General features: G+C 39.2%; 1 protein-coding gene and 1 pseudogene across 2 annotated transcripts in view; both read right to left on the reverse strand.

Annotated features, from left to right (window-relative positions):
* Positions 1-27,188, reverse strand: part of ABCA6 (ATP binding cassette subfamily A member 6) — a 61,513-nt gene that overhangs the window by 14,703 nt on the left and 19,622 nt on the right. For both annotated transcript variants that reach the window (XM_036835689.1, XM_036835690.1), the window contains exons 13-28: positions 24,224-24,334; positions 23,643-23,818; positions 23,333-23,452; positions 21,310-21,448; positions 20,450-20,540; positions 19,090-19,229; positions 14,235-14,351; positions 12,834-13,002; positions 12,139-12,305; positions 9,883-10,016; positions 8,265-8,402; positions 4,969-5,076; positions 3,923-4,096; positions 3,584-3,697; positions 766-885; positions 392-469 (exon numbers count right to left, since the gene is read on the reverse strand). In XM_036835689.1, the coding sequence (XP_036691584.1) occupies positions 392-469; positions 766-885; positions 3,584-3,697; positions 3,923-4,096; positions 4,969-5,076; positions 8,265-8,402; positions 9,883-10,016; positions 12,139-12,305; positions 12,834-13,002; positions 14,235-14,351; positions 19,090-19,229; positions 20,450-20,540; positions 21,310-21,448; positions 23,333-23,452; positions 23,643-23,818; positions 24,224-24,334 (2,096 nt within the window). The remainder of the gene's footprint in view (positions 1-391; positions 470-765; positions 886-3,583; positions 3,698-3,922; positions 4,097-4,968; positions 5,077-8,264; positions 8,403-9,882; positions 10,017-12,138; positions 12,306-12,833; positions 13,003-14,234; positions 14,352-19,089; positions 19,230-20,449; positions 20,541-21,309; positions 21,449-23,332; positions 23,453-23,642; positions 23,819-24,223; positions 24,335-27,188) is intronic.
* Positions 1,504-3,566, reverse strand: LOC118886249 (annotated as a pseudogene).

Here is a 27,188-nt window from a genome sequence, read left to right on the forward strand (position 1 = left end):
TATGCAAAGACAGTAGTTTTCTTCAGCCTAAACATACTAGTATAATCATTTTTCCCTTTCATTCTTTTTTTGACTTGCTTTTTTATCTCTAATGCAAAGGATTTAAGTTATAGTGTATGTGTTTTTTTACAAGCTCTCTCAAATTTGGAGGGGGCAGCAGACAGGATAAATAACCATGAAAAACAAATTTTATACTAAATTCTGGACTTACGCAGTCCATTCAGGCATATAAAAATAACTAGGATTTAGAATCGTGTCTGAATGTAATTGCTTTATCTGACTTTCTTAAAAACACTTTCAAAGTTGGCACACTTCAGACGAGAACAAGGAGTTATTACAGTAAATGATAACTATCCAAAAAGTAGGCGATGAGATAGAAAAACCTTCTTACTATTAGGCATACTAGAAGATCAGTTGCATTCAGGTCATAGTTTGGGTCTTGATATTTTATTTGGTATTTGTGAGCTCTCTGCAAAGACAAAAAATAAAAGGCTTTTTAAATAGCGCTGTTGAGGTTAAATTTTCATGCCATAAAATTCACTCATTTTAAGTGTACGATTCAAGGATTTTTAGTAAATTTACAGAGTTGTGAGAGCGTCACCACAATTCAACTTAAGAACATTTCTATCACCCCAAAGAGATATCGCCCCCCATTCCCACCTCAGCCCCAGGAAAACACTAGCCTCTTTTCTGTCTTTACAGATTTAGGCAAAGCACTTCAATAGGCCGCACATTCAAAATTAATGACATGGTAACATTTCTTACCTCTTCCAAAAAACCTATAAATCCACCCAAGGTCATTGAGGGAACTAATACCATGCAAACCATCAAGACACGGAAGTCGAATTGATTTATTATAATGATGCCAAACGTGATGACTGCAGTCTACAAGGCAAGTTGAAATATATTACACGTCATACATACTCAGTCCATTGATATTTGAGAAAATACTTAAGATGTAGGTGTTCTCATCAAATGCATGAGAATTTTTCCATATGCAGATACACCCCTTTCAAAGGGAGAGGGGAAGGGAGGAGCTTTTGTTAATGAGAATATATATGACCTTCAGCTTCCAACAGAAAATCTTTAGATGAAACATCTGGAGATTAAGGTGAAAGCTAAAATGACCAAATAGACTTCCTGGACCTCAATGTTATTCCTGAGTCTGTCACTAATTTTTGTGTGACTTTATACAGGTTTCTTAACTTTTTTCCCTCCATCAAATGAGGTGAATTATACTAGAAAATCTTGACTTTTCTTCAAATCTGACACTTCAATATTCCATGACTATGTAGCTTCTCTTCAGTGCTATAAAAATGAAATGGGCAAGTATGCTGGAGTAGACAAAGATGAGACAGGAAAAGGGAAAATAATCAGAAAACATAAATAAGTATTATACTGTAATACTATGGTGTGTTTTTTACATTTTGAACAAAGAAATTTTTATTTTACAAAATTTACTTTGGTTTTGCAATACTGCTTTTTCTTATTTTAATCCATAATAATTCAAAAATAATTAGCAGCAAAGGAAAAAAGGTATCCAATCATCTGTAGATATATTTCGATTTGAAAGAGAGGGTTTTTGAGAGTCAAATGTTCACTCCTCTGCCGTGGTCCTTTATTTGCTAAAGCTTGCTCATGTCACAGTAAGAAGATCTTAATCATCACATTAATCCACAAACCTAATAGAAAAGATGTCTGTATTATCATGACTTTCCTTAGAAATAACAAAGTCAAATTTCTTCGTTTGTTCATTTATTCACTGGAAGCTGAGGAATTACACAGGAGGAATTCACGATAAGATAACGCAGATTTGATTCTGCCTTCTACCATGAATTGAAGGAACTTTGCCCTCATTAGTCTTTCATCCCTTATTATGTAAAGAATTAGGGAAAAAATGGTCTCTGCTCTCTAAGCCAAGAGATGAAAGCTACTGCTCTGGCAGACTCTGGTGTATCAAGTTCTGGAAGGTCTGTCATATCCTGTTGGAGGTGATGCACTTTGAAACCTGGCTGAGAAAATTCTTTCCCATTTTTTCCAACCCAAACATCCCTCCAGAGCCCGCATTCATAAGGAAAGCTCCGCCCCTACTCTGCTTCTCCATTGAAAGCTGAAGGATAAAGGGGCAAGGAAGGTGTGGTTCTACTGGTGATGCTGAGTGTGCCCTCATCTGAGAAACTGTCACATCTGTACAAACCAGGATGAATGGTGAGTGTACGGTAAACCAAGGGCTGACTTCTCGCTTGACACATAGCAAAAAGGCATTAATCTAGACACCCATCTATCTCAGCCTGGAGTGGTTTTTGTTTAAGGAGAGCCCAAACAAAGAGTAGAGAAAAAGGAACCATGACTCCAGGCTACTGATGACTTAGGACTGAAGACCAATACGCTCAAAGAGTGTCTCTGAGGTCACTCACTAGGATATTTCATCCCTCACTCATCCTGACAGTAACAGACCTGTCAACAGCCGTACTGGCCAATGACACTGACACTGCTTGAACATCGGCTCCAAAAGAGACTTTGTTCAGAGTTGAAACTACTAGAATACACAAAGTGTGGACACGAACTCTTCGTCCACCTTTTCTGGACATATTCAAGAGTACGGACTGAAAAGAAATCAACTATTAGTCAGACTGATATCTGTTCTGCTTACCCAGAATCTGGGTTTACATTAGGCAAAAGCATTAAGTCTGTTGACTGAACAAAAAAAATTCCCAATGCAAAGCATGAATACAAAGACTCTGGGTGCACCAAATCTTCATGATTGCCTCAAAGCCAGTCTTCCAAGTAACGTATCTCTATAGGCACTACCTGCTGAATACCAAGAAATACAATCTAGAGACACCAAATCAGAATACTGTCCACTGAGAAGGGATAAGTCAACAGCTAACTGCTGACCAGAACAGTCCAAGGCTAATTTCTTATAGAAATCGATGGATGATGTCATACCTATTTTCTTAGCAGATGGGCTTTGGTTGGGTTCCTCTCATGATTTCAGGACTCCCACTCCCAAGAGTTGGGAGCTGTGTTTACAAGACAGACATTTAACCACCAGCTGGGGATTTCAGCTAAAAAGCACCAGAAATGCTGAGATTAGGCATCTCCAGAGTCTTGGTAAACATTTCCATCCAAGTTTTGAGTAATCCTGGACTTTCAGTAATCTTTCATTTATATTTACAAATACTTTCTCTGGCAGAGGTATAAAAACCTCTTTGATCTCTGAAATTATTAGAGTCTGAGTTTAAGAGAGACCTTCGTGAAGACTGCAGAAATGGATTGTACTGTCAAACGCTATAAAGCCAATTTTGGTTCTAGTGTTGCCAGGAAGCCCTGTGCTCTGAAGGATCCAGTAACTCAGTGATAGCATCTGGGGCATCAGGTCCTCTGCAAGGTTCTCCATCAATTCTAGTCAAGGCTGTACATGAATTCTCCGGGAACATCTTTGACTCAGTAACATGTTACATCCCCTCCCCTTTCTAGGGTGTAATTTTAAGGTATTAATTTTCCCCATCGCTCAAGGTAAACGTGACTATATTTAATGTAACATTAAAAGTTTAAAAAAGAACTCTGTGCAAATACTTACCATATAGAAGCAAAATGACCAAAGGCCACTATTTTTTCTCCTCTTCCGAAAAATAAATGATATCACGTATGTCAGGAAGACAAGAGAAACTGCGTAACCAAGCGTAATGACAGCCTGAAGATAATACAAATAAATATCAAAGTCAAAAAATGAAATCTAAACTGAGGGCAAGGTTACAAAAATTTTTATCTTTCTCATTACACATGCACTTTGCATGGTTTTTGTTTGGGTGTATGACGAAATAAAACTGAAAACCTCATGCTTATATGAAATTGCACCAATATTAAAATTTATTATGAGTTCCCGTATAAGACACCGTCTATGTCATGTACTACTCACAAAAGCAAGCACAGCTCGACTTGTGAGATGAATGTGCACCATGTTTGCTGCGTAGAAAACTGAATACATTGAAAGGAGAATGAAATTGTAGAGGTTAACGTCCACCAGGGCCTGACCACACCAGTAAGCAGAAGGGAAGAGTCCTGAAATCCACAGCTGGGACTTAGTTCTCTTCTAATGGAAAAACACAGCGTATACATAGATTCAGTTGAAATCCAAATCCAAAGCAAACACATCAGAAGATTTGCAAAGATAAATATAATCTAATATTCGAATACTTAAAAATTGTTAATATAATATTTTAAAACCTATTTTAAAAAATCTAATATTTTTAAATTTTAATAATTTTAATTCTGTGCACGTTGTTTAGGAAGCTGAGGTCTAAAGAGCCAATTCCATCAAGGTGGGCATTTTGAAACTGAGTATTATTTTATTTGATAGATTTGAGTCACAAAACCACTTCAGCTCATGAAGAACAAATAGAGCAGTAGACCTCCTAATGATCAAGGCATAAGTCTCCTTCAAAAGAAATGGTATTTTGTAATCTGAAGAACAGCAAGTTCTTCATTATCCAAACATGCTCGGGGAGAGTTAATGACTCAGAATTGTAAGAGATGACTTATCTGAATTCGATGTAACTGTTTTGCCTGGTTAATGAGCATGACCCAATACAAATACAACCAAAAAACTGTATTCTCCACGGTAGAAAGTGGCTTCAAGTCTTAACTTTGGTCCTCAATTACGACATAGATGATTTCTTCCTTGTAGTTAGGAAATAATGTAGTTGAAAGTTTTGTAATATTCCCCTTTGAAGGTTTAGATTAATTTGAGTCCCTACCAGATTATTGCACTTTTCCTGTCATTTTGAAGTAAAAAAGTACTTTGTGTTTTTAGAAGTAAAATTTCTGACTTGATAGAAATAATGTTTAAGTACATTATCTAATTTAAACATATGTTAAAAGGTTTTCCTGTGAGACAACACACAGCATTTAAAATACAACTACTGAAGTCCCCGAGTTTCTTTTCTTTTTTCCCCCGTTTCTTACTTTGTAATCGCTGACACTGTTCATGGCGATGTAAGGAGAAATGCTGCACACGACGAAAAATAAGAAAAAGGACCCTTCTGGCAACCCAGTCCAGAACAGTGCATAATTCTGCAAGTATAAAAGGTACTCTTTACTTTGTAGGGTACACAGAGGTGAAAATATAATGTCATACTCATAAGACTTATATAATGTTATAAATCAATAAACAACAGAAGTAATTAATTAATTAAAGATATCCAATACATTAAAGTACTTTAAACCAGTGAATATTTTTAAAAATGAAGAAAAGGGGGCTTCCCTGGTGGCGCAGTGGTTGAGAGTCTGCCTGCCGGTGCAGAGGACACGGCTTCGAGCCCTGGTCTGGGAGGATCCCACATGCCGCGGAGCGACTGGGCCCGTGAGCCACAGCTGCTGAGCCCGCGCGTCTGGAGCTTGTGCTCCTCAACGGGAGAGGCCGCGACGGTGAGAGGCCCGCGCACCGCGATGAAGAGTGGCCCCCACTTGCCACAACTTGAGAAAGCCCACGCACAGAAACGAAGACCCAACACAGCCAAAAATAAATAAATAAATAAATAAATAATTTAAAAAAAAAATTTTTTTTTAAAAAAAAATGAAGAAAGGGACTTCCCTGGTGGCGCAGTGGTTAAGAATCCGCCTGCCAGTGCAGGGGACACGGGTTCGATCCCTGGTCCGGGAAGATCCCACATGCCATGGAACAACTAAGCCCGTGCGCCACAACTACTGAGCCTGCACTCTAGAGCCCGCGAGCCACAACTACTGAGCCCGTGTGCCTAGAACCCGTGCTCTGCAAGGAGAAGCCACCGCAATGAGAAGCCCGCGCGCCGCAACGAAGAGTAGCCCCCACTCGCCGCAACTAGAGAAAGCCCGTGCGCAGCAACAAAGACCCAACACAGCCAAAAATAAATAAATTAAAAAAATAAACAAATATAAAAAAAATGAAATACTGATCATCATAAAAGTACGTGCTTTTAGAAATACTGAAAAATCAAAAGCAAACATCTAACAACAGAGATTGGCACAACACTGTAAATCAACTACAAAAAAAATAACATTAAAGTACAAAGTAGAAAAAAAAAGTGTACATCGAGTTTATCAACCTCTGCACATGGAGGTGGGAGGGAAAATAGTTTCTGATCATTTAACGTGAGGCTTCAACGCCTAGGAAAAAAGAGAAGTGAAAAATAACTCAGGACCCATTTCAGGGTGTATATCCAAAAGAAATGAAAGCAGGGTCTCAGAGAGATACCCACACACATGTGTTCACAGCAGTACTATTCACAAAAGCCAAGAGATGGGAGCAACCAATGTCCCTGGGCAGAAAAATGGATAAACAAAATGTGGTATGCACGTGCAATGAAATGTTATTAACCCTTAAAAGGAAGGAAATCTTGTCACACGCTACAACACGGATGAACTGTGGGGACATAAGGGAAATGGGGACTAAGCCAGTCACAAAAAGACAAATGCTAGCATGTGGTCCTACTTGTATGAGTCAAATCCACAGAAGCAGCAAGTAGAATGGTGGTTGCCAGGGGCCATGAGGAGGGGGTAATGGGGATTTCTTGTTTAATGGGTACAGAGTGTTAATTCTGCAAGATAGAAAAGTTCTGGAGATCTGATTCACAACAATGTGAATACACTTAACACTTCTGAAGTGCACCCTTAAAAATGACTAGATGGTAAGTTTTATGTTATGTGGGGTTTTTTTTATCACAATTATAAAAATGATAATTCAGGAATTATGATCCAAGAGAAATAGATTATTCAGGCCTGAGCAGCACGTCTTTCTCAGCAAACCTAGTGATGAAGATGTGAAGATACTGGCAGCTGAGTGGATGCTTCTGAAGCACAGGCTTAAAAGGAAAACTCACTGCACCAAGCCCATCCTCAAAGAGATGAACTTCAAGTCACTACCCCCAAATCAATGTCTGTCTGCGGCTGGGTTTATGCTCAGGTGGGGTACAGAGCTGCCTCTTGGATTTAAGTACAGGAGACCAGTGCAGTAGCCTGTCTCAAAATAATTCTCAAACTTTACTTAAGGCTTTGGAGGCTGCATCTACAAATTCTAATTTTTCACCAGATGGGAAAATGCATCACTGTCTTTATAAGAATGGCTGAAAGAAGAAAGGTGTGTGCCTCTGGGGGTTCCTAAGAGAATAACCATGGGGCCTCGGTCCATTTTGATCCTAAACAAACAGGCAATAAAATGAGGAAACTAAAGGACCAAGAGGGGCTAACATCTACCTCTTTCTACTACCAGCTGGTCCCACTTTCTGGAGCATTCCTTTCAGGCACCATCCCCACTCTCATGGTCAGTGCTGGCTGCAGCTCAAGTATATCCCATCCACCTGCTCTCGCATGTACTCCCAGCACCACTAAGGCAGGGAAGCCCCAAAGTGAATTCAACCTCTTTGTCACAATGTGGGCTTCCCTTTCTGATGGCGCCATTTCTAATTGGGTTTCCTGCTCTTCCAACTTCCTGGTGTGGAACAGTTTGGAGTCAGCTTGGAGAGATCCCTCTTGGGCATCAATCAGGGTCTAACCAGAGAATCTTAACTACCTTCCGTACTTAAAATACAGAGAAGTTAACCACGCAATGGTTACACGGGTGGGAAGAGTGGAGGAACCAACAAGGGTGGTGAAGCCAGAAGCCACTGTCCCTTCTGGGTTAGAAAGAGGAAGGAAGGAGGTGGTGTGATTGGAGCCCAGGGTGTGGGATGCTTCTGCTGTCCCAGCATCTATCACTGCTCCCTGTGGTCTAAGTCCAGCCTACAGCCAGCGGACAAAGAATCCCGAAAGCTAGCCTGTGGGTACCAGGCACCCTCGCAATGCAGAGCAATGATGGGTAAGTAAAGGAATTAATCAGATGGCAGATAGCCCAAGAACTGGCAAATTCTCCTTCATTTCAGTCAGTGAAGGGTCCACCAACAAATTACATTGGATTTATAAGATTCTAAAGCCAGGTTACAAGTGCTCCTGATTTCCAATTCACTGTACACACACACACACACACACATACACTCTCTCTCTCTCACTCTCTCCAATACACTTCTGCAATCGAGTATGTATTTTTTCAGACGATTCCCTAGGAGACTATGACAGAATATTGAACAATATTCCCCCATGCAAATTCTCTAATAATAACTTAAGAAAAAAATCATATTTTGTTAGGTATAGTCTGTCTGAAAGGTTAGGACACAATAATTTTTAGGATTAACAATCCATTATGAATATTTAACAGCTAAAGAGGGAAAATGAGTAAATCCAATACTTACAAAAGGAAATGAGCTTCTCTCGGTTCGAATATGCTGTGTATGATTAAGCATTCCAAGTAACCCATTGCTGACAATATTCATAAGAGTAGGAAAACAGTGCAGTCTCTTGGTATTACATACAACTGAAAATCTATAATCCTTCAAATAAACAAAGACATAAAGTAATGTTAATCCTAAATCATTAAAGAACAAAGAAAAAGGTTTTGTGTTTAAGAGCTTAACAATGCCACATTCTAGCTGTGTGGCCATCTTTAAGTTAACTGGCCTTTCTGAGCTTCAGCTTCCTCTTCTGTGAAAGGGGAGAATAAATGGGTTGTTAAACAGTTTAAATGAGATAATGTATATTAGGCCCTAGCACAGTGGACTGCACAGCTGGCAATATGAATTTTTATTAGGATTACTAATTTATTAGTAATTTTCAAATTACTAATTATTATACTAATTATACTAACAATATATTATAGTATAAAATTATATTATAGTATAAAGTTATTATAGTTTAAAATTATTATAAAATTACTCATTTTATAATTTTATAAGTAATTTATTATTTATTTATAATTTGATATTAGGAGTTATTAGTATTACTAATTTTATTAGTATTACTAATTCCTCATTTTGCTTATGAGGAAATTTCATCTAACAAGATTTAAAAGTGGCCCTGAAAAGGAGACACTAAGCTTACAGTGAGCAAGCAAAGGAATCCTGATTTTCTGGGTGGGAGATATGCATGGGGTTAATAAAATATTCACGGTTACACTGCCAGTGAAGCGTTTTCACACTTTATAAGAAAATATTTATGATCTTCATGTTTATAAAAATGTTCATGCATTGATCAAGAGGCTCAATATTGTTCAATATTACCAAGAGTTCATGCAAGAAATACCACAGATAAGTAACAAGTAAAGCAAATGTCAAGCAACGTAGTTTCCTAGAGTTGGCACAAAGAGATTACGTCTTTTATGATGTGCCTACTTTAGGTAGAACTGAATTCAGTGATACATCTTCAAAGCCTTTTGTTTCTGTTTTTATTTCCCTTGTAGCAAGAAACAAACAGGTAGCTTCATTTAATTTGGCCCCCAGCTTTGCACTGGAATTTAAGTAAGACTCGGAGTTTTACTCAAGATTGGGATGTATTTTCAATAGTTTTATTCCTGTGAAAGGATCTCTACTGCTTATACTCTTTTACCCAAATTGAAACATATTAAATAATAAACTGAGAACACTTTTCTCTCAGAGATTTCATCTGGCTATTATGGTATTTAATGTATTTTCTCAATATATAAAAATATCACTTGGGTAGTCGTTAAATAGGATTTCTTAAATTCATAATTATATGGGTTGGTACTTTTAAGGTCTAATTTTTTTTGAGTATGAATAATGCAATGACATTTAGGTAGTTTCAAATGTAAAAAAATCATCTAATTCAGAATTTAAGATAAAAATGTTTTACAACAACTTATTTAAACTTCACAGTTTATTCAATAACCCCAAACGTTTTTAAGTCAAGTCGCTGTATACTAGCTGGATTGACTTTCTGCAGTTTTTAAAACAGTTAAAATGTAGCACGTTAACTTTTTTCATAAAAGCAAAAACAAGAGGTAAGTAGCAAGCATACCCTTTTTTTACCAGAAACTATGATAGCTCCATTGTAAGCTGGGTCATCAGTACCATTTCTATTTTCAAAGTCATCTACTTCCAAAAGTATATTTTGATGCTTCAGTGACTGTATAAAATCTTCAATATTTGATTCTAGTATGAAATCAACAACAGAAGGTCATCACATAAAGCAAGAACATATATGACAATTTAAAAAAATAAACCACATACACAATTGAAAATCAATATTTATAGAATATCATGTAAAGGCATGTGCCTTTGGGCATCAAAATAATAATATTCGCCCATGAAAGAGAACCCATTATACTATCTTCTGTTTATCAAATCTTATGCTGTGATGAGTTAGCTTTATAATTCTACTTAATGCACGCTAACATGTTACCATTAAAACACGATAACTCTATTTTCTGACTTTTGGTTAAAAAATACATTTGAACTCATTAATTTGTGAAAATATAATAATTGTATGAGAAGTACTTTAGATTAGCTATCCTAAAACGGCCAGTAATAAACTCCCCTCTCTCCCTTATTCTCCACAATAACAGAAAAGCAAATATATGTATATGTATACTAGGTACACATATTTTACATATTTACATATATATGCCATAAATACACTTTGGAGGTGGGAAATGAGTGCCACTCTCCAATCAAAGCGTTCAATACACCCCTAAAGAAGAAAGCAGACAGGATTGTTTGACAGAAATAAGAGCTGAGAAAACTGTGCAGCCTAGAGCACCCGGGAGCCAACAGCTACAGAGGTAAAACCAATTTCCAGGATATCTAAACCCAGAGTGGACAAATTCAAGGGGCAAACTGGGCTCTGAAGCCATAGTCAGACTCACTGACCGGTTAACCACACCTGAACAAGGCGACCCCGCCTCGCGTTTCACACAGAATAGGCAGCGGCTGCCGCGAATTACTTTCTAAGAGACATTATCTGGGGAAGTTACTTGAGGGCAAGACCTAAAGTAACTCCAGACAGTTAGGGATGTCTGGAGGATGGAGGACAGGACAGGATGGAGTGAAAAAGGAAAAAGGAGGACTCGTGTTTCTTTGCTCATTTGAACTTTGAAATGGGAATTCATACTAGGATTGGAAAAATAGGGCCAAGCCCTGGATGACAGGATTCTCACCGGGTGGGAAAGGGACGCACACACACAACGTAACCTTTCCGTGCATCCTGGGGCATGCACACATCCCACTCCATCTCCACAGTCGCTGGAGTAGCACACCTTCGTGGTGACCCACATTCACCTCGGCAAACAGGGATGCTTCAGTGCAAGAGGAACATCTAACCAATAATCGTCAGACTCCGAGAAAAGAGGAAGAAGATGGCACAGAAGCTCCACACTTAGATCACAAAATAGCTGACAGCTGAGCACAGAAAAGAGAAACATGAGGAGGTCAACACAAGTACATGGATCTCAGAGTAACTGGAGAGGAAAACACATACATGAGACAACAACAAACTGAAAGGTAAAGAACAATTCTAGATCTTGGAAATCCAATATGCAATTAGCAAGACTTTCAGTTTTAAGGTAGCAGAGTGAATAAAATTGCTTTCTAAAACCCAAATGGAAAACAACAAGAAGAATGAGAAACAGGAACGAAAAGACCACCTTGGTTTAAAGAGGAGGCATCTAGACCTCTGAGCCATGAATTGATACAAAAATTGGAACGCATGGGGGACGTCATCAAGAGAGGACTCGTACTCTGAATCTATTTTTTAACATCTTAGGGAGAAACATAAAAGCTTCTTCTTTACAGTGAAATAAGCAATTAGGCAAAACGAACTGCCCATCATTTAGGAGAACAAGGTCACGGGTTCCAAATGGTCTTAAGGAATCTTCCTAGATCTTGTTGGAGGGGCATAGGGTATAAAAATGCCATCTTTACATATCAATCAGTATGTATAACATTTATAGCATAGGTTAGGCAGCTGTAACAAAGAGATGTAAAAATAGAGTGGTTCCGTAAATATAGGACTCTATTTCCCTCTCACGTAAGAGCTTAGGACAGTCAGGCAGACAGGCTGATAGGGAGGTAGGTTATATAGTGACTCAGCCTCATCTGTCTTGTCCCACCATCTCCAAAGTCACAGCAAACGGGCATCATTCCTCATAGTTGTTTTCTATAAGTGAGGTTTAAATACACATTTTATTCCCTTATAATTTGCTTTCCCCCACTCTACCTGTGCTATTTAACAATAAAACTAACTTATTTCTGGATTTAAATTTTGTTTTTTGTTTACCTGTGTTGTTGATGATCAGTAAGCTGGTACGAGGGTCTTGGGGAAGTTGTCCAGGAGAGAGGAAATACAGTTCGGGTTTAAAGTCCCAATCAGTCTTTTGATTTAATACAGCATAGAGTATGCTTTCCACAATCAGAGGGAACATTGCAATTCCAAATACAAATAATCTACCAATAAAGAAAAATTACCATATGAATCTATAACAATGTTATTTATTCAGCCAGACGTTTCACAAATATTTGCTGAGTGGCATCCATAATAGACGCTAAAATTTTGAAAGTCACACCTTTGCCCGCCACACAGTACTAAAAGGCATTGCAATAAAACACACGGCTATCAAACTATGAGAATTAAACAGACCTAACGTACAGGTGTTCCCACCTTTGGCAAGATCAAATGCTACATTTATCCAACTCTGGCAGGAATGTTGGTTGGGTATCGTGTTCTAGTTTTTTGTTGTTGTTTGTTTTTGCTTTTTTTTAGATCCAAGATAACAATTTTCTTTTCTTTCTTTCTTTTCTTTCTTTCTTTCTTTTTAAAATTCTCTTCCTTTTAAATTCTCCTTCTTTTTTAAATTCTCTTCTTTCTTTTTTATGGCTGAGTAATATTCCACTGTATTCTAGTTTTTACTTTTCTCCTGGTTTAACCCTCTCTTGTCACTCGCTATCTAACAAACCACGTGCTCTGATACTCACAGGGTCAAAAATGCTTTCTTCCCATGTTTTAACTTTAAGAAACGGAGCCGTGCCATTGCACAGAACTGCAGTCTCCAGAGGCCCATGGCACTCACAGCCGTCTGCGTCTCAGGGAGAGAAGAGCAAGGTGGATCCATTTCGGGTAGGCGTCCTGTGTCCCCCATCATCTCTGCTTGTTCAAAATTTGCACACACACACACACACAAATACACACACATTATTAACGCCACCATGGGCATCACAGTTTTCTCTTTTTAGCAATACTATAAATTGTCTTAGAATGTTCGTGGTTACAAAGCAAAGAACATAAGAAAAGAATTATGTGTATGATGTCCACATTCAATAAACTCAGTGGGGAAAATACGCTGAATTCATACCAAAAGTGGAATTCAAGAAAGGATGATCTCACTATGCCCAGTCTTTGAGAAGGCAGAGAAGGTCCCATAAGTGAAAATATTCTGAGGGATTTCAAGAAATCTTCTCCATAGGAACAGCCAATCATGGATGCCTAAATATCTACTGTTGAGCTATCAATAATTTAGAAGTATATGTGAAAGATTATCAGCTCTGAAACCATCAGATCGGTACCTGATTCCCAAATATATGCCTTACAAGCAGCATGATTTGGGGCAAATCACTTAACTGTGGTTTGTCCGATTTTCTTATACGTAAAAGCGTGCCAATGGCATTTGTTATAAAGGTTATTATAAGAAGGTAATTGCAATATAGCCACACATCGATCAAAGTGTCTGGCACAGAGGCTGCAAAATGACAGTTCTTATTATTATCACCCATTAAAGTACACCTTAGGAGGGACTTCCCTGGCGGTCCAGTGGTTAAGACTCTGCACTTCCACTGCAGGGGGTGCAGGTTCGATCCTTGGTCAGAGAAGTAAGATCTCGCATGCCGCATGGTGCGGTCAAAAAAAAAAAAAAAAAAAAGAATCAGTAAAAATACAGTAAAATGAAATGAAATAAAATAAAATACGCCTTAGGAGATTATTTAATCATTTTCCTCATTAAGACCTTAATGGAAATCTTATATGAACAAGCTAAGGGCGATTTTTATAAGAAACATCTGCTCAGACTTTATGACCCCGATTGAGAGGCTGTGACATCCTCAAAGTATCCAAGAAGCAGTGAGCATCTGGGGGTAGGAGAAAGCTGCTGAAATAGGAAGCAAATCATTTCCAAAGGGAAATCTGGGATACTCCAAGAAGGGATCTGTGTTCGGTCCTCATAACGATGCTAAGAAACAGTGACAGCCTTTCCCAAACGGCAGAGTCAGATTTGGAAGTTGTCACATTCGTTAGTGTGAATCATGCATAAGACATTATAAATACTAAGTTGATACATGAGCATTTGGAAATTGATCTTCCATGAAGTATACAGACGGATTTACCTTGCTCAGCAGTTGATGTTCCTTCCAGTTTCATGAAGACTTCATTCAGAGTTGACGTGGAAACATCATAGCCCATCACGCCCAGGCCAGAACCCTTATCGAGATCACTGAAAAGGTCTAGGGTAACAGAGGGGAATAGATACATTTGAAATACCACATCGACAACTAAACCTAGTAAGTAAATACTTATCTAAAAGATGATGCAGGGTATTGTGCAAAAAGTTTATGTCTTTGGAATATCACAGTAAGCAAAAGCAAAATTTCACTAGAATGTTCTCCCTCTCTGAACTGAACATGTCAGGCTTCTCCCTCTGTCCTCAAACCCTCTGCACTCCATCTTCTGTCCACAGCTCATGAATTGCCTGCAAACTTCTTTGAGGAAAGATGAGCAGTCAGAAAGAGCATCCTTTTCTCACACCACAAATCAATGTATATGTCTACCCCTATTCCTGGTTTCCCTTCTGTGTGATTTGTAGCTGCTCCCACCAAAGCCCACCTCTTTGACTTGTGTCCTGAATTCCATCCCTTTGGGCATCTTAAGGACTTCCCAAAATAGTCTCTTCTTTTTCTCTCCTGCATCATCAACTTCTCCTACATGTACTGGGTCATCCCAAACCAGAGGCAAAAGTGCTGTAAGATCACCCACTGAACAAAGACAAGCAACAGCAGGGAGTTCCCTGGTGGCGCAGTGGTTAAGAATCCACCTGCCAGGGCTTCCCTGGTGGCGCAGTGGTTGAGAGTCTGCCTGCTAATGCAGGGGACACGGGTTCGAGCCCTGGTCTGGGGGGATCCCGCATGCCGCGGAGCAACTGGGCCCGTGAGCCACAACTGCTGAGCCTGCGCGTCTGGAGCCTGTGCTCCGCAACAAGAGGCCGCGATGGTGAGAGGGCCGCGCACCGCGATGAAGAGTGGCCCCCGCTTGCCGCAACTAGAGGAAGCCCTTGCACAGAAACGAAGACCCAACACAGCCAAAAAATAAATAAATAAATAAATAATAATTAAAGGTGCTAATAATTTAAAAAAAGAAAAAGACTTTAGGAAAAAAAAAAAAAAAAAGAATCCACCTGCCAGTGCAGGGGACATGGGTTCGATCCCTGATCCAGGAAGATCCCACATGCCGTAGAGCAACTAAGCCTGTGCGCCACAACAACTGAGCCTCTGCTCGCTGCAACTAGAGAAAGCCCGCGCGCAGCAAAGAAGACCCAATGCAGCCAAAAATAAATAAATAAAATATAAATGAATTTTTAAAAAACACAAGCAACAGCAAAAGCAAAAACAAAACAAATCTACTCCTTTCCCACACACATACACACATTGCTCCAAAGATTTGTCTCTTTCGTTCTCTTTCATTAGTCGCATCCTATTCACACTTAACCTACACAAATCCAAATGCTACCTTTATGCCTCCACAGAAGGTACTCTCTTCAAGGTAATCAGCGATTCCAGATTTCTTGATTCAATGAATAGGTTTGGGGGGTTTTTGTTTGTTTTTATTCTTTTAACTCGGTATGTCTGTCTGTCTCTTCTTTTTTTTTTTTTTAACTCAGTGACATTCAAAACTGCGGACTAGCCCCTTATTCTAGAAACGTTTTCTCCCTTGAGTTGATAAGAACACATCCTCCTGTTTTTCCTTCAGGTTCCTTGGGGGCTCCTGATTTCCACCACCCTCTGACTCTTTCTCATTGGTCCTTCTCATTAACCCAACCCCTTTGCATTAAATCCATCTATATGCCAATGATTCCCAAACTCGATTGTCACTTTGTTCTCTGATTTCCAGTATCTTATAATCCAACTACATACTTGGCCGTTTGACACCTCCACTTGGGAGTCTAAAAGCATCTCAAAGTAAACATTTCCAAAATAGAACATTAGTTCCCTTGTCTCCATCCTACCCAACTGTACCTGTCATCATTTTACACTAAATGCCACCCTTTCCACCCAGTGATTTAAGCCAGGAGTCCCGCTTGACTTTTCACTTCTTGTGCTCCTCAGACTGGCCATCAACCAGATTCTTTGGCTTTATCTCCAAACATATTTCACGCCCAACCACTTCCATTCACCCTTCAGCTGGCACCATGGCAACCGATCACCTTTACCTCTGATACGGCCCCATGACTGGTTTCCTAGGCTCCACTCTTGTTCCTCTCTACCCTGTGTGCTCTTTTATGTCCAGAGAATGAAATTATAAGTCACATCACATCAATGTCCCGTTTCATGACATTCAGTGGTTTCTCAATGCATTTAAAATAAAATTCACACACCACACGGCAGCCCCCGAAGCTCCACATGAGCACGTCTCTACCCTTATGACAGCACCCATATCCGCCAGCCACTCCCTCCCCCGGCTCACCGCAGCCCAGACACCCCTTTTCCCCTCTGCTTGGAATGCTTTGACCATTTCCTTCTTGTGGCTGTCGGTGACCACTCTACATAAACCCCAGCCCGACACCAGTCAAACCCATATGTTTATTACTTTATGATACAACTGTAATACAGTCTGGTTTATTGTGTGTGTCCACTTCTCCTCACCCAACGGCCTGTAGGGTAGGGATACATATGTCTTATTTAACCCCTTGAGGGTAGGGATACATATGTCTTATTTAACCCCTTGAGGGTAGGGATACATATGTCTTATTTAACCCCTTGAGGGTAGGGATACATATGTCTTATTTAATCCCTTGCACGTAGAGCAGTGCCTTTTATATAACAAGTCCCTGATAAACACTGATTGTGCATCTCTTTCACGGTGGGCACTTGGATGAGGAAGCAAGCTTTGCTGAGAAGCCTCTCACCTGCCACGTTCTACAGTGGGTGGGTGACAGGCCAGCAGCATTACTGAGATGAGCTAGAGGAGCCCTGAGGTTGGAGAGGCACTGCATTTCCCCGTGGCCTGCACGCGGCATGCGGGGGACCTGGGAGTCCCCTTATGTCCTACAGGACATAAGTACATCATTGGGCTGGCAGAGGCCTGGGGTGTGCATTCAAGGCTGCCATGGGCTGACACACCTACACCAGGGAATCTGGCTAAGGGACACATTCTAGCGGCGGTATCAGCATATACCTCACTACTCCCCTTACCCAACCGAAAAAGAAGGTAAGCTAGTTGCACCTCATTGGACATTAGTCCAGGAACAGAAGAGCACCATACAGCCCATGGACCTGAGGGCACCATCTTCCCTGCTGCCACAAGGACGTAGAGAGCTGCCGTATTTGCACAGTGGGACTAAATCTGAATTCCTGAGTATTCGCCTAAAGAGACGGAATCATCCAAATGAGCCTGTTTAATCAGGCCTGTAGGGAGTTAAACCTTTAATAAACTAAATGTTTTAACAAAAAGAAAGCTGTTTAAATCAGAAAAGACTGAGATTCATTTCCTCATTTGTAAGACAGGGAAAATTACAGCATCAACCTCACAGAACAGCTGTGAGGGATAAATGAGTTATATACATCGGAAACCACCAGAACAGCACCTGGCTCGTGGTAAGCACCGTATGAAGAGTGGTGATGGTTAGAATGATTATCAAACACATCCGAGGTGGGCAGTGCTACCCAGCAGACTGCGAACACATGGCTAATACTTCTGTAGAAGAAATAAATCATGTTTTTCTCTGCAAAATAATTACATACACAATTAAACTAAAATAAAAAAGGGAACGTGTAGCCGATGCCTCAATGCCCCACGCCCATCTTGTCTGCACTCACCTGTACACAGCAAATCTGCTTACGAAGAACACCTGCCTGATATATCCAGACAAAACTCTAATTCAAAAAGATACATGCACCCCTATGTTCATAGCAGCACTATGCACAATAGCCAAGACATGGAAGCCACCTAGATGTCCGTCGGCAGATGAATGGATAAAGAAGATGTGGTACATATATACAATGGACTACTACTCAGCCATAAAAAAAAGAACGAAGTAATGCCATTTGCAGCAACACGGAGGTAACTAGAGATGATCATACTAAGCAAAGTAAGTCAGAAAGAGAAAGACAAACACCATATGATATCACTTACCTGTGGAATCTAAACTATGACACAAATGAACCTACTTACGAAACAGAAACAGACTCACAGACACAGAAAACAGACTTGTGGTTGCCAAGGGGGAGGGGGATGGGGGAGGGATGGAGTGGGAGGTTGGTGCTGGCAGATGTAAGCTATCATATAGAGGATGGATAAACAACAAGGTCCTACTGTATAAGCACAGGGAACTATATTCCATATCGTGTGATAAACCATAATGGAAAAGAATATATTAAAAAGAATGTTTATATATGTATAACTGAATCACCTTGCTGTGCAGCAGAAATGAACACAACACTGTAAATCAACTATATTTCAGTAAAAAAAGAGAGAGAGAGAGAGAAAAAGAGAACACCTGCCTGAAGGCATTTTTTCTGGGCTCTGCTAAGGCCACAAGGAGCACAAGCCAGAAGGGTCAGAACATTAATGCTCCTGGAAGCATCTCTCAACCAATGACGGATAAGGAGTGGTGGATAAATACCCCAGCTTTCTCACCCTCCGGTGACAACTCTAAACCCTTCTTACTTATTGATTTATTTCTCTCAGTGGTTTCACACCGCAACTGCCTATTGCAATAACCTGCCCGATGACGGTCACACAGACTTTCCTGGCTTCCTCCCCTCCCCCGTCTCATGTCCCCTTTCCCCACTGACGCGTCTAGGCATGAATTACCAAACAGATTAGCTGCACTGAACGCCTCATCTCAAGTTCAGCTTTTTGAAAAACCCAACCCCAGAGCAAGATCCAAATCCATTAAACAATGAAAACTGTAATAAGAACGTGAACACTTTCCCAAATTTCATTCCATCGTATTCATATTTAAATTACCTGGAAATTTATTCGTCCTTTCCACAGGCAAAGTATACACAAGCTTTTCTTTGCTTTCTGTTTTCAGTTTGGCATCAGGGATGTGATGATTAATGAGGGATGTTATTTTTTCTGGATCACATGTTTCATTTCTGTACAAACTAATACATAAAAGGAAAGACAATTCATTTGTATTTTCTCTACTGCTACCACAAAAATAGAGTTTTTATTGGATTTCTAGCCTTTGTGTATTACTTTACCCGGCTTTAGGGAACAAACAAAATGAGTAAATAATAAGAATAAAAATAATAATGTCATCAGTTTGAAAAATCTTAGGATCTATATAGAGAAGGTATATCAGCTCAAAACAACTACAAATACACAAATATATAACGTAATTAAAACTATATATCAAGTATGAAGATAAACAGAGGGAGTTGAGAATATTAGGCAGAAGAGATTTCTCAGGGAAAATAATTATTACACCAGACTGTGTAGATACCAGAAAATTAGTGTCTAATCGGGAAATCTGCCCTTCATGCATGTTTTGTGTGGCCATCAAGGTTTTTTCATAAAATTCTTTTAGCCTGGACACTTTCTTTTTTTAAATTTTATTTATTTTTATTTTTGGCTGTGTTGGATCTTCATTGCTGTGCACGGGCTTTCTCTAGTTGCAGCGACCGGAGTCTACTCTTCGTTGCGGTGCGCGGGCTTCTCATTGTGGTCGCTTCTCTTGTTGCACAGCATGGGCTCTAGGCGCACAGGCTTCAGTAGTTGTGGCACGTGGGCTCAGTAGTTGTGGCTCGCGGGCTCTAGAGCACAGGCTCAGTCGTTGTGGCGCACGGGCTTAGTTGCTCCGCGGCATGTGGGATCTTCCCGGACCAGGGCTCGAACCCGTGTCCCCTGCATTGGCAGGCGGATTCTTAACGACTGCGCCGCCATGGAAGCCCCTGGACACACTTTCTTGTTAGACATGGTCCTCTTCACTCTTTGCCACCAGATTTACTTCCTGTGGATAGTAGCTTCTGAGGGTATTTGACTTTGTGCCCTCTGAAAGGATGAAAGTCTACTGCAGGATTGCATGGACCAGCTGAGGCGATGGACGGTGGGAAGAAGGTCGAGGCGTAGGTGGCACGGGGCGGCTGCCTGGAAAGTGGCCCACGAAGCAGCCCTGCTGTCATTAGTCAGCCCGGGCTTCTCTTTTTGGAGTCTGGCCGATCCCTAGAGTTAGTGAAGGTGCAGGAACAGCACTGGGAAGCAGACCAATCCAGCTGAGCGGAGATGAAGCAGAAGGCCAGTCCTCTCTCAGAATGCTCTACCGTTATGATACACCAGTACTGAAGATACAGCAAGGTACCCCATCTGTGCCTGAAGGCTTTACCTTAAGTGATACCCAAGACCCCATCTTCTCTTCAGAAAGACAGAGGAGCCCGCACACTTCACCCTCCCGCTGGACAGGATCACTTTTCTATCTGAGGAGAAAGAAGCGAGAGAGGAAAGATGAGAGGAGTCACTTCTTCCCTCTCTAGAAAATACGGAGGAGGTGCCAGAGCTCAGATTTCCAGACGAGACGTGTCCTATGGGGACATAACTCCATCTAATGGGCATTCACACATTTGAAACATGCATTAAAATGGATGCATTTAAAATGAGCTTAGGCGAGACTTCCCCGGCGGTCCAGTGGTTAAGACCCCACGCTTCCACTGCAGGGGGCACAGGTTCAACCCTTAGCTGGGGAACTAAGATCCCACAAGCCATGTGGTGTGGCCAAAAAATTTTTTTTAAATGAGCTTCTGCATCCCAGTCACTTCCGTGCCCTCCGACACTCGAAAAAACAAACAAACACACCATAAATTCCACGGGCATATTTTCTACTCTGGATGCTAAAGGACAAGTGGATATTTTTCAACCAAGTGTACATGAAGGAAGATTGGGATGTTGACATTAATCAAAAGCTGATGTGAAAAAACATCAGTTTTTTATTAGCACTCAGAGTCCAACATATGTCCCGCTGGTGAGGAATTCTACAGTGAGACTAGAGGCCTGCCACCCCCAGATTCCTACGCGGTACAGACACACCAAGGTCACCCCCAGATTCCTACGCAGTACAGACACACCAAGGTCACCCCCATATTCCTATGCAGTACAGACACACCAAGGTAACGAGAGCAGGGGTCTTGCTCTGGGAGTAAATACTTCGCACATTCTTCATTGTCCTACTGAGATAAAACCAACAATTACCAGCCAGGATGTCAGCTTCATCCATGAAGTTGGTACTCAAGAGGATCACGCGGTCTGCTTTGTGCTCCTTGAGGAAGCTCCACACTCGATGCCTTGAGAAGGGATCCAATCCCACAGTTGGCTCATCTAATAGCAAAACCTACAGACGATGAAGATACATAAGCTGTGCCTCTCTTCCATGTTAATTGTTTCCACACTAGAGCATGGGATACAATCAAAACCAAGCAAAACAGTAACTATCCAAGCATGTATATCCAATATACTTACACTCATGGTTAAACATAGGAGGTTCTCTCTTGATATATTATAATGAAAACTCTACTACTTTTAGTGGTAAAAGAAGACCTTCACTTCTTTGGCATTAGTCTTAGCAATATTTTTTGGATATGTCTCCTCACGCAAGGGAAACAAAAGCAAAAATAAACAAATGGGACTACATCAAACTAAAAAGCTTTTGCAGAGGGAAGGAGACTATCAACAAAACCAAAGGCTGCCTACTGAATGGGAGAAGATATTTGCAAATGATATGACCGATGAGTTAATATCCAAAATAAACAAAGAACTCACACGACTCAACATCAAAAAACAAATCTGATTACAAAATGGTCAAGGAATCTGAATAGACTTTTTTTTTTTTTTTTTTAAATTTATGGCTGTGTTGGGTCTTTGTTTCTGTGCGAGGGCTTTCTCCAGTTGTGGCAAGCGGGGGCCACTCTTCATCGCGGTGGGCAGGCCTCTCACTATCGCGGCCTCTCTTGTTGCGGAGCACAGGCTCCAGACGCGCAGGCTCAGTAATTGCGGCTCATGGGCCCAGTTGCTCTGCAGCACGTGGGATCTTCCCAGACCAGGGCTCGAACCCGTGTCCCCTGCATTGGCAGGCAGACTCTCAACCACTGCGCCACCAGGGAAACCCCAGACATTTTTCAAAGAAGACATACTTATGGCCAACAGACACATGAACAGATACTCAACATCACTAATCATCAGGGAAATGCACATCAAAACCACAATGAGATATCACCTCACACTTGTCAGAATGGCTCTTATCCAAAAGACAACAAATAGCAAGTGTCAGTGAGGATGTGGAGAAAAGGGAGCCCTCGTGCACTGCTGGTGGGAATGTAAATTGGTGCAGCCGCTGTGGAGAACAGTGTGGAGGTTCCTCAAAAACTTAAATTAAAAATAGAACTACCACACAATCCAGCAATTTTACTTCCGGATATTTTTCCAAAAAACCCCCAAAACACTAATTCAAAAAGATGCATGCACCCCTATGATCGGAGCAGCACTATTTACAAGAGCCAGGACATGGAAGCCACCTAAGTGTCCATCGACAGGTGAATGGATAAAGAAGATGTGGTGTATATATACAATGGACTACCACTCAGCCATAAAAAAGAATGAACTCTTGCCATTTGTGACAACAGGGATAGACCTAGAGGGTATTATGCTAAGTGAAATAAGACAGAGAAAGACAAATACTATATGATCTCATTTACGCGTGGAATCTAAAAAAGAAAACAAACGAACAAACAGAACAAAATGGAAACAGACTCAGATACAGAGAACAAACCAGTGGTTGCCAGAAGGGAGGGGGTGGGAGGACGAGAGAAATAGGTGAGGGAGATTAAGAGGGACAAACCTCCAGTTACAAAATAAATGAGTCACGGGCATGAAATGTACAGCTTGGGGAATATAGTCAATGATATTGTAATTACTTTGTACAAAGACAGTAACTAGATTTACCATGGTGATCTTTTGTAATGCACAAAAATATTGAATTAGTATGTTGTGCACCTAGAACTCACACAGTGTTGTAGGTCAATTGGATTTCAATAATAATAATAATAATAATAAATGGGCATGTAATTTCATCACCTGTGTATACAATAAAATGTTTTTATCACACCACACACACACACACACACACACACACACACACACACACACACACACACAAAGAAGAGCTGGACTTTTTCCTGATACTCAGTCTGCATTCCTCCATATGTATAATCGCACTTACTTGAGGGTCTCCTAAAATGGCAATCCCAATGGTCAGCTTTCTTTTCTGACCTTCACTTAAATGTGTAGCAATATTATTCTGAATGTTCTGTATGTCCAACTCCAATAAAATTCTTTGTACCTAGACCAGAAAGATATAAACCTTGTAATCCAAGATGATGCATATTATGCAATTTTAACCATCTGTTAAAGTAGTATGTACATTTTAAAGGACCTCATTGCCTAAATTTTATTCATAACAGGGCAGTAAATCACTGATTTAACATGGCAAATGGTTGACAGTTCAGTGAACCCCGAGCACACCCGTCTACCTCTTGTTCCACTTCCTGTGGCGGAATCCCTTTTATTTTAGCAAACAGCCTGAGGTTTTCCTTCACAGTGAGCATGTCAAACTGAACATTGAATTGAGGACAAACACCAGTTATCTTTTGGATTTCCTCCAAGTCTTGCATTTCAGAGAGATTTTTATTATAGATGGTAACTGATCCTAAGAATGGAAGTTAAAAATAATTTAACATTGGCAAGATAACACGATTTATTAATGTTTGGAGATCTTATTCAGGAATATATTGGCATATATTCAGAAATATCTAAAATAATGACTTTGTAATTTATTAACAACTACTAATTAGTCTTAACATAAATAGATGCTCAGAATAGTGTATATTTCCCTGGAGTATCACACAGCAATGGAATAAAGATAACGATTTCCACAAAAATTTGGGAAATACAAAATATATATAAAACCTTACAGATCTGATAAACAGCTTTAGATAAACAAACATTATTTCCTCTTAAGCAGTTAAATTTAAACCTTAAAATGAGAAAGGCATACATATGCCCTCATTCTATTATCAGACATCTTGCCTTTGGGAAATATCTTTTTGCCCACCTTCTGTTGGAACAGACAATCCATTGAGGATGTTTAGCAAGGAAGATTTGCCAGCTCCACTGTGACCCAGAATTGCTGTGATTTGACCTTCGTATATGTCAAAGAACAAGCCTGTTTTTAGAATAAAATATTAACATTATAAACAAGAGGGCAATAGACAGGGCTGTTTCTAAAAACAGAACAAGACAATTTATTTTAATTGTGTATTCTGAAGCACTTCAATAGTTTAAAATATATAATATTCGGTATTCTCCTGGTTGCTAAAAGAACATGCTTACTGTAGAATATTTGAGAAATAAATACAATCACTTTGGAAGATAAAATCAAGGATAATTCCAAATATTAACATTGTAATAAACTTACATCCTTGCATTTGCATATATGAATATGTAAATATATATTCATAAACTTTGATCATACTCTATTTTTTCCTAGCCTACCTTTTCAAATATTAAATCATAAACATTTTCCATGGCATTAATTACCTTCTAAAATATATTCACCAAAAATTTATATTTCTCCCTGAGCCCATTTTTCTATTCTTTTGTTATAAATGTTTTGCATTTACATGTCAATAGAAAAATCATTTAGCTAAGAATACTTTGAGGTATTATTTTTTGTTCGTTTGTCTTACCACCAAGTGAAAAATCAAACTTTGTTATGGAAAGTTGTTGAACAGAGTAAGATGAAATTCTTAAGAATCTTATAATACATTATATCTAAACGATCAAATCCTTTCAATTAAATTAAGTAACCTACTTTCTAATGTTATTGAAATTAATGACTGGGCTGAAATTTCAGTTCATCTATTTTCTATCTGGATGATCTTGGATAAATGAAATTCTATAAGGTTTGGTTTACTCAGCTATTAAATGTGCTAGTAAAAATAATTATAAGTAAAGGGAAAATTCTTCCTGTTGTAATCCAATGCATTAAAACCCTCGTTTACAATTGGACTAAAAGATTCTAAAGATCATCGGAAGAATAAACTCAAATAATTAAGAAAATTTAAAGAACAGTATGAAATCAGTCTTGGCTACAAGATATTAAAATATATTGGAAAACCATGATAATTAAAATATTAGTAACAGCCATAGCAGTGGAGCAAATATAATAACTAAAATAATATATTACTGGTCCAGGATACACTGACCAATAGAACAAGAATAGAAACCTAAAAGGAACCAAAGTAAAGATAAGAAATAAAGATTAATGAAACAACCTTTCAAATTCATCAAAAAGATGAGTTAATTAATAAACAATATTGGGACAACTAAACAAGTTACATTAACGACTTTTATGTTTGTTTTTAAATTGGAAACAAAAATGTTTTCAAGGATAAGAGAAAAGTGACACTAGCTATCTTGGAAATGACATGTATTAACTGAAAAAAGAAATATAAGCCTCAGTTTCCTCATATGCAAAGTGGGAGAGACATTATGGATCTCATAGGATTAAAGGGAAAAAAGGAAAAAAAGTCCATGTATGTCATTTAGCATAGTTCCCAGCATACACTAAGTACTCAATAAACGTTAAACGTTTGTTGCTATTCTTACTGTTGTTGTTAATTACTGCTTATGGGAGTATGAATTTTTATAACCTTGGAAGGAAATAATTTGATATATGAACCAAGAATCTTAAGAATATAGCCCCATTTGAATAATTCTGCTTCTAGAAATTTTTATTCAGCAAATAATTAATGATCTTTACAAAGATTGAGCAAGAAGGTGCATTATAGCTCTTTTTATGAGAGTGAAAAAATTGGAAACAAACGGAATTTCCTATACCAGCGTGTTAGTTAACTAAATCACGGGGTCCATACAATGGAGTGCTATTTAGCCCTGTTTAGCTAACAGGCTGCAGACAAGGGACTCAAAGGCACATTTTCAAGAATGTTCCAAGTGGCCACAGGCACCAGCTTCACGGGGTGAGGGGGCAGCTCCCGTCCTTACTTTCCAAAGAGTAACTCCAGCTGGTTGTTTCACATGTTTTCACATCTACCGATGCTCAATGTTTTTAAAGTTTTTAAGGTTCTGCTACTTTTAAAAATATAAGAAATCCTGCAGAAGTTGAAACTATTTAGACATATTGATGAGGGCAAAAGTAGTTCATAACGCGCTCTGGAAACTGAAATGATATATTTTAAAATATTTAACGTATCTTTGGCTAAAATTAAAAAAATGAAACCACAGACCTAGATAGTATTTGATAAGAATAAACTTAAATTTAAACTGTCAGATAGAAATACATATGGGAGTCTTTCCACTTATCCATGTTAAATACATAATATAAGGTGACATTTTTAAAAGATGCAGAAGGGAATGTGAATAATAATAAAATTTTATCAACTAGGAAAAAACCCCAAAAACCAACTTGCTTACACAAGTACATTAAATTCCCAAAGGAAAGACGTAATCTCAAAGGAATAAGTAAAATTGAGTTAAGGGATCTGCACTTGTTAGAAAATAATTGCAATGTAAGCAAAATGGACCAAAGAACTCTCAACCTTTGAGAGGGTCTATGGCTCCTCCTTTTTTAAATTTTAAGGTTTCTGTCTCTTCTAAAAATACATTACATTCCTTCTAAAAATCATTATTCATAAGAGCAAGCTGTCCTCTATGAAATATAACCACTAACTCTGATGCTTGCTTAAAATGTTTTTAAATAAAAAAACTACATTTGTGAGAACACTCAGTTTCAAATATGTTGGTTCACTAGAAATTATAAACCATGTTTGTCGTAGGGTATTGACTTGTGAAATTTAATTCATGGTCAAAGGTGTTACACGTCTTTGTGTTAATCTCACCAGTACACGTAAACTATGTAAATTCCCTGGCTAGTATAAAAAAAATGTATCCATTTTAAGTCTAAACATTAGTTCCTCATAGTGCAAATACAATAAAATATTGCTTATAGCAAATTCTTCTTTAAAAATGAAGAGGCATTTTTCACTGTATGATTCCAT

This window comes from Balaenoptera musculus, chromosome 20, assembly GCF_009873245.2.
Source record: "Balaenoptera musculus isolate JJ_BM4_2016_0621 chromosome 20, mBalMus1.pri.v3, whole genome shotgun sequence".
NCBI classification, from domain to species: domain Eukaryota; kingdom Metazoa; phylum Chordata; class Mammalia; order Artiodactyla; family Balaenopteridae; genus Balaenoptera; species Balaenoptera musculus.